General features: G+C 58.8%; 1 protein-coding gene across 1 annotated transcript in view; it reads right to left on the reverse strand.

The window, feature by feature from the left end:
• The window catches only part of UVSSA (UV stimulated scaffold protein A), a 29,808-nt gene extending 23,961 nt beyond the window's left edge, over positions 1–5,847 (reverse strand). Inside the window, exons 1-6 of the mRNA XM_043573197.1 lie at positions 5,731–5,847; positions 4,004–4,103; positions 2,704–3,034; positions 2,055–2,175; positions 1,002–1,376; positions 38–150 (exon numbers count right to left, since the gene is read on the reverse strand). Coding sequence (XP_043429132.1) covers positions 38–150; positions 1,002–1,376; positions 2,055–2,175; positions 2,704–3,034; positions 4,004–4,101 — 1,038 coding nt within the window. The 5' untranslated portion in view covers positions 4,102–4,103; positions 5,731–5,847. The remainder of the gene's footprint in view (positions 1–37; positions 151–1,001; positions 1,377–2,054; positions 2,176–2,703; positions 3,035–4,003; positions 4,104–5,730) is intronic.
• Between the last annotated feature and the right edge of the window lie 5,838 nt (positions 5,848–11,685).

The following is an 11,685-nucleotide window of genomic DNA, read 5'->3' on the forward strand; positions in this document are numbered from 1 at the left end:
CGCCTGAGCACGTGTGCGCGGTGGAGACGGGCCTCACCTGTACCCAGGAGCGCACGGCCGGCAGGAACTTGTTTCGGATAAGCTTGAGCGCGTCCCGGGCAGACTGGATGACGGCGTGGTTGTCCTCGTCCTCGTGCACCCTCAGGCCGTCTGGATCAAAGCACACGGGGTCACCGAGGAAGCAGGGCAGGTCACCCAGCACCACGGATGGACCACCCGCACTTCTGTGCGTCGGCCCCCAGCCACGTGTCGCCCAGGACCCCACGCCTGATGCCACAGAAAGACGTTCACTACTTTAAGATTTGGGTGGAAATCATTTCAGCCCGACCCCAACGCCCGGCCCGGTGTCCTCATAGACACACGCGCCCCAGCCCATTCGCCCGGCCCGCGGCGGCCCTGAAGCCCCTCCCCTGACAGCTCTCAGGACGGAGGCCCCAGCCTCAGCTCGGCCCCAGGGTCCTCCCTCCGTGTCCTGCCCCCTAGCCCTTCTGCGGCCGGGTACCCTCCTCGTGCTCCCCCAGGCCCGGCCAGACAGCGGGCAGCTCCTTGGGGCTGGTGGGGCTCAAGATGCCTGGGCATGTGGGGTGTTCACACAGCTCCGTGCCCTGACTGCCCTTCCTCTGTAAACACCCCCGAGGGGCTCTCAACCCACCCAACACCCTGCACAGGGGGCCAGGCCACAGCGGGTCCCGTGCGGCACACCTGTGTCGTCGCCGTGGCGAGAAGCCGCTCTGCAAACACGTTTCCTCCAGACCAGGGCAGACAGCCACCCTCCGATCCCGACGGGCCCGGGACCAGGCCCCACAGCCTCCCGCAGGGCTCCAGGCCACTTGTGGCAGCAGCCCCTCTCAAGGAGCACCCCGGGTGGGGTCGTGGGACCCAGAGCCTCAAGTCACCTGGGACCCCAACCTTGGAGGACCGGCCCTGCCACGTCCCGAGAAGTCTGAGCTCTTGCCAGCACACCTAGGGCCCACGGCCAGCCCACGGGAGCCGGTGGTTACCTGAGGAGAGCTCCACATCTAGCGTGTACTTGTGGGAGCCCAGTCCGTGGCGCCGCACAAACCCTTCCTCGTCACCGTCGCTGTCCTCACGCCGCCCCTCGTCCTCCTCGTCCTCCTCGTCCTCCTCCCCTGAGTCCCCTGTGGTCCAGGGAGGGGGAGACGGAGGGCGGGCACAGGCGAGCAGGCTCTTGCTGCAACAGGGCTCCTCGTCCCCAGGCCTCACGGCACCGGCCAGGCAAGGGGCGCCCCCTTCAGATGCACCGAAGGCCACGGTGGGCAAGGCGGCTCCCGGGCCCTCGGCCAAGTCCAGCGGCACCAGCAGCCTGAAGCAGCTCTCCACCTCCGTGAGGCAGCACCGGATCTCCTCAGACGTTTCTGCAAAGATGCGGGAACTGCCTGTTGGGTCGTGATGACAAGCAGCAGCACCTCCCCTCAGGCAGAGCCCAGGGTCAGAGGGAGGGCCGCCCGCCCCTCCTTCCTGCCCCGGACAGAGGCCAGCCCTGGGCGCATGGAGGCTTCGTCGTCTCTTAGAAACCACCCGACTGTGCAGCACCCCACCACCCGCCCCGTGACGTCCTCAGTAACACCCTCACGCCTGGACTTCTGGGAGGCTCACGGGCGCCCCGTGGGTACCAAGCGGGGTAGGCCACCGTGGGCGGAACTTCCGGAAGAGAGCGGCCAGCTGAGAGCCGTGGGGACGCACACCCTTCCCAGCCCCCCAGCCGGACCGCACTCCAGCCAGCACCTGCCTTGGGGCCCAGCAGCGCCTCCAGCTGGGGCCTTCCTCTCGGGTTCCTCTCACCCTGGCTGCCCCTCGTGGAAAGGGCCAGCTGCTCAGAAAAGGGTCAGGTTTCAGAAGTAGGGGTGCCAGCAAGAGCTGTCCCCTGCCCCACCTACGGGACCTTATGGGGAGCATCGTTCTCAGACAACACCACCAGGGGGCGCAGGAGAGGAGGGCCCTCCCGGAGGTTCCTGGGGACGGGCTGGAGGCTGCTGCCAAGGTCAGGCCAGCGGTCTACCCACCTGCAGCCCCACGGGGTGGGGAGAACTCACCCTCCATGTCCCTGACGGCCCGCTCACACCTCTCCCTGTAGATTCTGTCCAAGCGTTTCTGCTTCTCTTCCTCCCGCTTTCTTTCTGCCAGAGTCCGCGCGCTCCCATCCTCAAAATCCACCTGAGGAATCAGAGGTTAGACCGGACTACACGAGACACGTGGAAAACACAGCAAGTCAGACAGAAACCCAGAAGAAGGCGTGTCGGCACCGGCACACGGCCCTCTGTGCCCCTGGGGCCCGACGGGATCAGGGCCAGCAGCACTTCCAGCGAAGCACGCGCCACGTGGGAAAGCAGCGTGGCCCCTGGGGCCCCGGACGAGCAGCAGCACGTTCAGGCTGCAGGGGGACTGGCCAGCGGCCCTGGCCGAGGCGGGGGCTGCCGGGGAGGAGGGCCCGGCCCGGCGGGTTTCACGCAGCCGGGACCGCCAGAGCCCACGGCAGACCCAGGCGGGACTCAAGCTCGGGGCCACAGAACGGGGCCGCGTCCGAGAAGCTGACTCCTTTCCCTCGTTTCCGCTTCCTGTGGCAGTCAGGACCGGAGGCTCCGCTCCGTCCACACGTCCCCGTCTTGGAGCGGCCGTCCGTCCCCTCCCGGGAGCCCCTCCACCACGCCGGCCGGCAGCGAGACGCCAGGCAGGCCCGCCCACCTGTTTGCTGTGTCTCAGGAAGTGGTAGCCCAAGGCGAGCTTCTTGTAGGCGGCGCCGTACTTCCCGTGCCATCCTTGGACAGCCCTGGCGGCCGCCTGCCTCAGCCTCTGGGCCGCCTCCCTGGGGGGCGGCAGGGGCTGCTCGTGGTCGGTGCCCAGGGTGAGCTCCAGAAACTCCTGGAAGTTGGAGACGACCAGCACCCGGAACTGATGAGACCGGGCGAAGAGCTGATCTATGGCCTGGAAGGCGGAGAGGCGGACCTCGGCGTGCTCTCGGCTCAGCTGGGCCACGAGCAGGTGGTAGGCGCGGCGGAGCTGCTCCTCCGAAGACCTGGGGAGAGCAGCCGTGCTGGCCTGCCGGGCGCCCACTCCCCGGGGACGCTTCGTTAAGTGCCCTGCGTGGGGACACACCCTCTCCCGGCCCCCCGCCTCCGTCCACAGCAGGGCGGACGGATGCTGCCTCGGGCCTCCGCCTGTTTCTGCGGGCCCCACGAGCCAAGAACGGTTTTTACGCTATTTAACGGCTGAAACAAATCAAAAGAATAATACTTGATGACATGTGAAAATCACAAGATCCAGCGTCAGTGCCCATAAAGTTTTACTGGGACACGACCGCGGCCGCACCTTCACCTCATTCGCCGCTACCGCCCACAGCTGAGTGGTCACGGCAGAGACTTTATGGCCCGCAGAGCCTACCGTATTCACCACCTGGCCCGTTACACAAAGTCCGAGCTGACATCTCCAGGGGACACCACAGCCCCCAGCCTCCCCTGCAGGTGCAGCCACCTGACTGGAACAAAAGGGAAAAGTCATGGGGCTCCTGGGGCCCTCCCTCCTGTCGCTCTTCCCAGTTAGTTCCCCTGCAGAAAAACCCACTGCCGTTTTGGAGTTTTGTGCGACGTACAGTGAGACCTGAGCCGAAAATCTTGTCGACGTGCAAAGACTTCGCTACTTAAAGTCACTTAAACTTTCCTTTTTGTAAATACAAGATAAGGACGATCGGCGAGTTTTGACTTAAGCTCTCAACAGATCCCAACCGACAATCTTTAGAAAGCTTTCGTGCCGCACTCCCCCACCCTGGGGCCGCTGCCCCACAAAGTGACCGCCTGCCAGACCTGGACGCTGCAGGGCCCTGGGGACACAGCCTCCGGAGAGGTGATGGTGGGGGGCAGGGAAGGGCTGAGACATGCAGGTGGCGGAAGGCCTGACCGACCCAGGGGAAGCCCCACAATCCCCCAGGTGTCACAGGCTGGAGGAGCCAGCAATCGATCGGCATGACATCCTGAGCCTGAAGACATACTTGCAAATTTTCTTCAGTTCCTTCATTTTCTCAGGACTCAGTTGGGGTTCTCCTGAAGTCGTGAGCTCTTCTACCAACTTTGAAAGTGCTTGATCCATGTCTAGAAATACGTATGAGAGAAGCGAGAAATGACCCCCTAGCACTTGAAGGTTCTCTAGGTCATTAAACGTTTACTAGGCTCCACCGGTTCCTGGGCATTCCGGGTGGGGGGCTGCAAGGCTGGGCTCCCCGCGCCCTTGCCTCTGGTACATGGCCTCGATGCTGAAACGTACCAATTCAAGGTGATATTCCGGGCACGGCCAACGAGACCTCTTCGATGGTAAACTAGGAAAAGCGCAACAACAAAATACTAATTCTGGAGCTCTACAGTCACATAGATCAGAGCTCAGCAATGGACGCTCGGCAACACGTTAGCGACAGAACATAACCGTGCAAATAAAATTTAGACTAGCTTTTCCCAAACGTGACAGGCGTTTTTTCCCCTTTCCAACTATTCACGCCCAAGCCACGAGGCAGCCTCTCGCTACAGACTTCGGTAACGAAAGACCCACTCAAGGGCCAGCCTAATGGCTAGGAGCAAGCCAGCAGAGGTGCACCTACCTAGCACTCCCATGCTAAGCACCTAGCAGGTGTGCACAAAGAAGAGGAAAGGGTGGGGGTGAGGGGAGAATGCGGGCTGGGAGGAGGAAGGCCCGGGGAAGGCAGCCACTAAGCGTGGACAGAGACTGGGGGCAGCACGGATGCCAGGCTTGCCCCAGGCTGTTTTATTCGGAGGGGGGAGGCCAGCAGGTGTACAGGGAGCCAGGAGGAGCTCTCGAAAAGTAACGTTTGTCAGGGACACTGACTCCACTCAATGCACACTTGGCAGGAGCAAGGAGCCGCTCAACTGAGCGCCCTCCCAGCACCTCCCACTGATCATGGATCCCTCCGGGGGGACTTTGCCAGTGTTTCTAAGCCCAGCGCACCACAGCCAAGGACAGAAGAGGGGGCATCCCAGAAGAGAGCAGTGTTCAGGGAGGAAGAGGGAATGTCCTGGAAGGAAAAGGAGGACGAGGACGAGGACGAGGAGGAGGAAGGAATGGAGTTCCCAGGGAGGAGGAGGACCATGGGAAGGTGTTCCAGGGGAGGGGAAGAGGAGGAGGAAATGGTGTGCGGGGAGGAGGAAGGCATGGCATCCCCATCCGGACGAGGAAGAGGAGGGAAGGGTGTCCGTGGAGAAGGAAGGGGAAGAGGAGGGACTGGTGTGCGGGGAGGAGAAAAGGGCGACCCTGGGAGGGAGGAAGAGAAGAGGACGGTGTGCGGGGAGGAGGGAATGGTGTCCCCGGGAGGAGGAGGGAGGGGAGAGGAGGAGGAGATGGCATCACCAGGACGGCTTGGGAAGGGCGTCCCAGAGAGGAAGGAGAGAAAGAGGAAAGGACGGTGTCCCAGGGAGAAAGCGGGCGGGGCGGGGAGGCGGGGGAGGACGCAGACGGGGAGGCCGGAGGAAGTCCAGGGGAGGAGGGAGAGGGAAGGGCGTCCCAGGGAGGAAGAAGAGAAAGAGAGGACGGTGTCCCAGGAAGAAAGCAGGGGGACGGGGAGTCCCGGGGTGGAAGGGCATGTCCCGGGGAGAAGGAGGGAAAACGCCCGGCGGGGCGTGGAGGTTTGTGGCGGGGGGGAAACGGGCCTGCCCTCCGAACCCCGGCTGGGCCGCAGCCCCTTGCCGGCATTGCGACGACCGCGACACGTACCGCGAAACCAGGCCGCTCGCTTCGCTCCTCCCCTTCCGGCGGAGAACCCGCCCCTGTCACGTGCCGCAGATCACCACAGTCATTGGCTCGCCCTGGCACAGGCGGCCCGGGGACGAAGGTCAGCGCCGCGACGACCGCACCTACAGCGCAGGCGGACCAGTCACCTTAGCCCGCCCCTTCCGGCGGAGGCCCAACCCGCCTCCAGTCACGTGCCCCCGAGCTCGGCAGCCAATGGCTCTCCCTGACCCTGCAGGCGCGAGCGCCAGGGAGGGGCCGAGGCCTGCGCGGTGACGCAGGCGCGCTCCCGGCAGGTCGGGACTGCTTAGGAGAGAGAGAAAAAGGAAGCGGGCGGGCGCAGCAGGTCCTTAAAGGGGCCGTGTGCCCGGCTGCCAGGGCGACGCGGAGCGGGCCCGAGGGGTGCGAGCTCGGTCTCCATGCCGCGGTAGCCTAGGGGTTTGCGATCCCCAGTCCTTGCCATCGCGACGGGATGGCCCGGGTGGGAGCCGGTGCACGTTTCTACTGGGGGCGCCGGAGACTACCCTCCCCCGCCCCCGCTTCCCACGTGCTACCCAGAGGGGTCGAGGGGCGGGGGGTCCCCCGGGGCCGGGGGCCGGCCGGGGCTTTTCCTGGTGCTGAGGTGGGGGGTCGGCGGCGTGGAAAGGGGCGGTCCCCGGAGGAGCGTGTGCAGCCGCGGGAGGGGCGGCACGACCCGGCCCCGGGAACCTGCCGGCGCGCCGGGCCTTAGTCCCCCGCCCTGTGGTCGGACGCCGCGCAGGTGCCCGCACCCCTAGTGGAGGCGCTGGCCTGGGCCCCTGCCGGGCTCCGTCCTTCCCCAGGACACCCCTCGCCCCTGTCCCTGAGCAGTGCAGGCTGCGGCTGGCCTCGCCGGGGCCCCTCACTCAGTCTGGGGACACCTCGGGTTTGCGACTCGCTCCTCGTGCGGCCCGAACCCGGAGCCGCCGGGCCTGTGCGCACCTGGGGTTCCGCGGGCTCCGCGGCTGTGGGCTCGGGGGCCAGCGGGCGGACCAGGGCCCTGGGGGTCTGCTCCTGACTCGTTCCCGGCGCTGGTGAGCTGCTTCCTCCTCACCTGTGCGGCCTGCTGCACCCCAGGATCCCCTAGGGGCCAGGCTGGTGGCCTCACTCGCCCCTGCTTAGAGCCTGCGCGCTGTGTGTCCCCCACCCCAGGGCTGAGGGACCACCACCCCTTTTGGCCCCCGGCCCCCCCCTTTCTTCAGGAAGGCCTGTCTCACCCCAGGTACTGGGCCCCCACCCCCGTGTTTTGGGCTCTTTGAGGGGGTCTCCACCGGTGCACAGCGAGCTGGTTGGATGTTTCTAGGCTGTCCGGTGGTTGCAGAACGGGAGGAAAGCACCAAAGACAGGGCCCACTGGAACAGGACCGTCTGGACCTGACGGTCCACAGCAGCGGGGCTCTCAGTGGCAAAGGTGGGAACGGCTCAGATGTCCGTCAGTGGACGGTAGGGTCTGTCCTTCACACCACAACGTGGATGAACCTTAAAAGCAGGGCGCTGAGAGAAGCCAGACAAAAGGGCCAAATATTGTGATGCCACCTACGTAAAACGTCCAGAAAGGGCAGATGCGTGGAGACGGGGGCGCGTGACCGTTACAAAACACTGAGTTGTATGTTTTCAAAGGGTGGCATTTATGGCACATGAATTCTCTCTCAAAAAAGCGGCTGTCGGAAGAGAAAAGGAAAGCGGAAAGCACGCCGGCCCTCCCGGGGCGCCTGACCCCGGCCCGCGGTCCACTCCGAGCAAGCCTCCCTCCGTCTCTGCTGTGGTTTGGTGTTCCTGCACCACTAGACTGTTCTCAGCGGCAGGAGAGCAGTTTCTCCTGTCCTAACCAAAGCCTTGTGTGCATGCCGCCCCTCCCCCGGCCGTTCCCGGTTTGGTGCTCTCTTGCAGCAGGACTCCTGGAGACAGCTATCTGTGCTTTGCCCCGCGCCCCATCCTCTTCCTGCGACACCCGCGTCCACCCCAGTGCCCTGTGATGTCTGCACCGCCCGGTCCCGTCTCCTGCCCACCGCCCTCGTGTTAGCCGATAGGATGTCAGTCCTGCTTCTGCGGCCCAGCAGCCGCCTCCTGTCCCCCAACTTCTGTCCTCACACCCCTCGAGTCCACTCACCTCGCCCAGCCAGGGTGGAACTCAGTGCTGCCCCCAGCTGGCTGCTTTGCTCCAGGGGGCCGGCTTCTGGGGGGCCAGCCCCTCTGCCTGGAAGGCCGCTCCCAGCCGGGCAGGGCCCTCGCTGGCTGTGTAACAAGCCTCCTCCTGCCATTTCCTCAGGCAACTCTGCTTTAGCAGCACTCAAAGCACTGAGACTGCCTGTCACACGAGGTTTGTAATCTTCGTATCTTCTTTGCTCCGAAAACATGCTCCACGAGAACAGGCATCTTTGTTTTGTTTCACGATATCGGGCACACAACAGGCGCCAGTATTGAATGCCGAATACATAGAATTAGCTCAGGTGAATATGTTGAGGCCTGGAAGATACGGTAGAACCAACTGGGACTTTCAGAGATGGACCCCAGCAGAAGGAACACGAGCCCATCCAAGGCCGTCCCGATCAAAGTGTGGGAAGGCAGTGACGAACAGGAGTGGAAGAGAAGGGGCCTCATGCGAAGTTACAGAGAGCAAGCAGCAGAGTTCTTGGCCAGGACACCACAGGCATGAAGAGAATGGCATGAAACCTAGAGTTAAAAGGAAAACTGTCAACCCAGAATCGTGTATGCCACGGAATACCCCTCCAAACTTGAACTAAGCTGAAATAGAGCACTTTCAGACAAAGAAAGGCTGAGTGAATTCCTCGTCCGCAGGTCGACCGAGGGAGCGTCGGTACAGTAAGCTCTTCAGATGAAAGGCAAACGCAGATGCCAACCTACACGTACAAAAGCTGGGGGGAGCACTGGGATCGGCAAATATGGGTAAATAGGAGATCTGTCTTGTTCTAAATTTCTTTTCTAAATCATTGGCTGCTCATTGAAAGCATAACAGTGTATCACAGGGTGCAGAATGTCCGTAGAGGGAAAATATGCCATAGTTGGGGCAAAGGACAGAGGAGGGAGAAAGGCAGTCAGTTTCTCAGATCCTTGTGTTTACATGAAGTTATACAGTATTTGAAGGCCCTTGTGGGAAGTTCAAGATGTACACTGAACTACAGAGGTGTAGCTAAAAAGTCAAAGATTAAAAGGAACAATGTGGGGGCACCTGGGTGGCTGAGTCAGTTGAGCGTCCGACTTCGGCTCAGGCCGTGATCTTGTGGTCCGTGAGTTCGAGCCCCGCGTCGGGCTCTGTGCCGACAGCTCGGAGCCCGGAGCCTGCTTGGGATTCTGTGTCTCCCTCTGTCTCTGCCCCTCCCCCGCTCAAGCTCTGTCTTACTCTCTCAAAAATAAACATTAAAACAATATTTTTTTTAAAAAAAGGAATAATGTTTAAATAGTCTAGAGGTGTCAAGTAAAGACAAAAAAGGGAACAGAAAACGGACTGGACAAATAGAAAGGGCACAGATTTAAATCTAGCAATAATGAGAATTACATTAAACGTCAACGGTCTAGACACCTCAATTGAAAGGCAGTGGTTGTCCAACTGAATTAAAAAGACTCGAGTGTATAATGTCTACAAGAAACTCACTTCAAATTTGACTTGGATTGGAAGCAAAAGAATCGAGAAAGATGTAACACTAAGTAGATGAGGGCCAGACTGGCTGGACCTTCATCAGACAAAGTGGACTTTATAAGAGATTTTGGCAGCTAGGGTGCTTGCTCCTAATAACAAATTACAAATAAATGAAGCAAAGGCTTGCAGACACAAAGGGGACAGAGACAAATTGATCTGTAAGCTTTAAGAACCGGCAGGGAGGAGATCAGGAAGGGTAGGAGAGACTAACCGCCCATCGTGGACTTGACCTGGTTTGCACTTGGCAGGACGCTCCACCCGATGGCAGACGATATTGTTTAGAAGTGCACACAGAACACTTATCAGGGCAGACATAAAACAAATCGCTACAAATTTAAGAGGGTCGGAACCATACGCAGTAGATTTTCTAACAGAATTACATTAGAACTTAATAACAAAAAGATTTGGAAAGTCTCCAAGTATTTGAAAATTAGCTAACAGACTTGTGTAATCCATGGGTCAAAGGAGAAAAGAATCACAATGACATTATAAAATATTTTGAAATGCGTGAAAATGAAAACAACATAGGAATGTACGGGAGGTTTATAGTAGAAATGAAAGGCCCAAAGCAGTTATCTAATCTTCCCCTTAAGCCAGAAAAAGAGGGGCACCTGGGTGGCTCAGTTGGTTGAGCAGCTGGGTTTGGCTCAGGTCATGATCTCACAGTTCATGAGTCCGAGCCCCACATCGGGTTCTGTGCTGACAGCTCGGAGCCTGGAGCCTGCTTCGGATTCTGTGTCTCCCTCTCTCTCTGTCTCTCTCCCACTCACACTCTGTCTCTGTCACTCAAAAACAAATCAATGTTAAAAAAAAATTTTAAAGAAGCCATTAAACCCAAAATAAGCAGGAAGAAGAAAACAGTAAAGAAGAGAAATCAATTAAATGGAAAACAGGGAAACAATAGGGGGAAAAAAATCAAACAGGTGTTTCTTTGAAATGATCTGCAAAATTGATAATCCTCTGGGTAGACATCAAGAAAAAAGAAGAAACAAATGGCCAGTATCGGGAATGAGAGGAAGCATCACTACATATCTTACAGACCTTAAAAGAATAATAGAGTGCACGTCATGGACACTTTGTTCAGCAAAGTACCAGCAAGTCAGATCCAGCAATATATGAAACCTACACCATGACCCAGTGATGCTTGTCTCAGGAAGGGGAGGCTTGGTCCACCACTCAAGGTCCATCGTGTAGTCCTCCCTGTCTCCTTCATGATCAAAGCAAAGGAGAAGAATCCTGTAGTAATTTCATTAGACGAAGAGAATAACATTTGATAGAATTCAAAATGCCCTCATGATGATAACTCAGGGAACAAGGAGTGAACTTCCTTAACCTGATAATTGCACCCATGAAAACGTACAGCAGACATCGTCTTTCACGTCCTTCCTGGCAGGAGACCACACCTCCCCCTGAGATCTGAAACAAGTCCAGGACTTCCTTCTTCCCTTCCTGGTTCACACTGTGCTGGAGGCTTTACCCACACAGGAAGGGGAGAAATAGATATAAAAACCATAGAGATGAGAAAGGAAAAGGCAAAATGGCCTTTATTTGCCGGTGATACAATCGCGCACATAGAAAATGCTTTATAGGGGCGCCTGGGTGGCGCAGTCGGTTAAGCGTCCGACTTCAGCCAGGTCACGATCTCGCGGTCCGTGAGTTCGAGCCCCGCGTCAGGCTCTGGGCTGATGGCTCAGAGCCTGGAGCCTGTTTCCGATTCTGTGTCTCCCTCTCTCTCTGCCCCTCCCCCGTTCATGCTCTGTCTCTCTCTGTCCCAAAAATAAATAAACGTTGAAAAAAAAAATTAAAAAAAAAAAAAAAGAAAAGAAAATGCTTTATAACCTACCAAAGAGCGCCTAGAACAAATGAGCTTAGAAAGGTCACAGGATACGAGATCAATAAACAAAATCAGTGCTACATATATGTTAACCACACTGGAACACATGGGAAGTTAAATCTAAAGATGACAGTGACAACAGCAGTAAAGTCATGAAACACTTAGGATAAGCAAGAGAACTGAGAACTGTAACGTGGTGAGGTCTGGACACAGACACCCCGTGTTCACAGGCCGGTGGCCTCAGTATTGTCGAGATTTTAAAGTCTCCATTGTGGACTGAACTGTCCCCCTCACCCCAACTCGTGTTGAAGCCCTGACTGCCCGCCCATGGTGACTGTACTTGGAGGTGACTAAGGTCACGTGACATCACAAGCCGGACCCTGGTCCGGCAGGATTGGTGTCCCCCTAGTAGGTAGGGGTCTCTGTCCATG

Source organism: Prionailurus bengalensis, chromosome B1 (genome assembly GCF_016509475.1).
Source record: "Prionailurus bengalensis isolate Pbe53 chromosome B1, Fcat_Pben_1.1_paternal_pri, whole genome shotgun sequence".
NCBI classification, from domain to species: domain Eukaryota; kingdom Metazoa; phylum Chordata; class Mammalia; order Carnivora; family Felidae; genus Prionailurus; species Prionailurus bengalensis.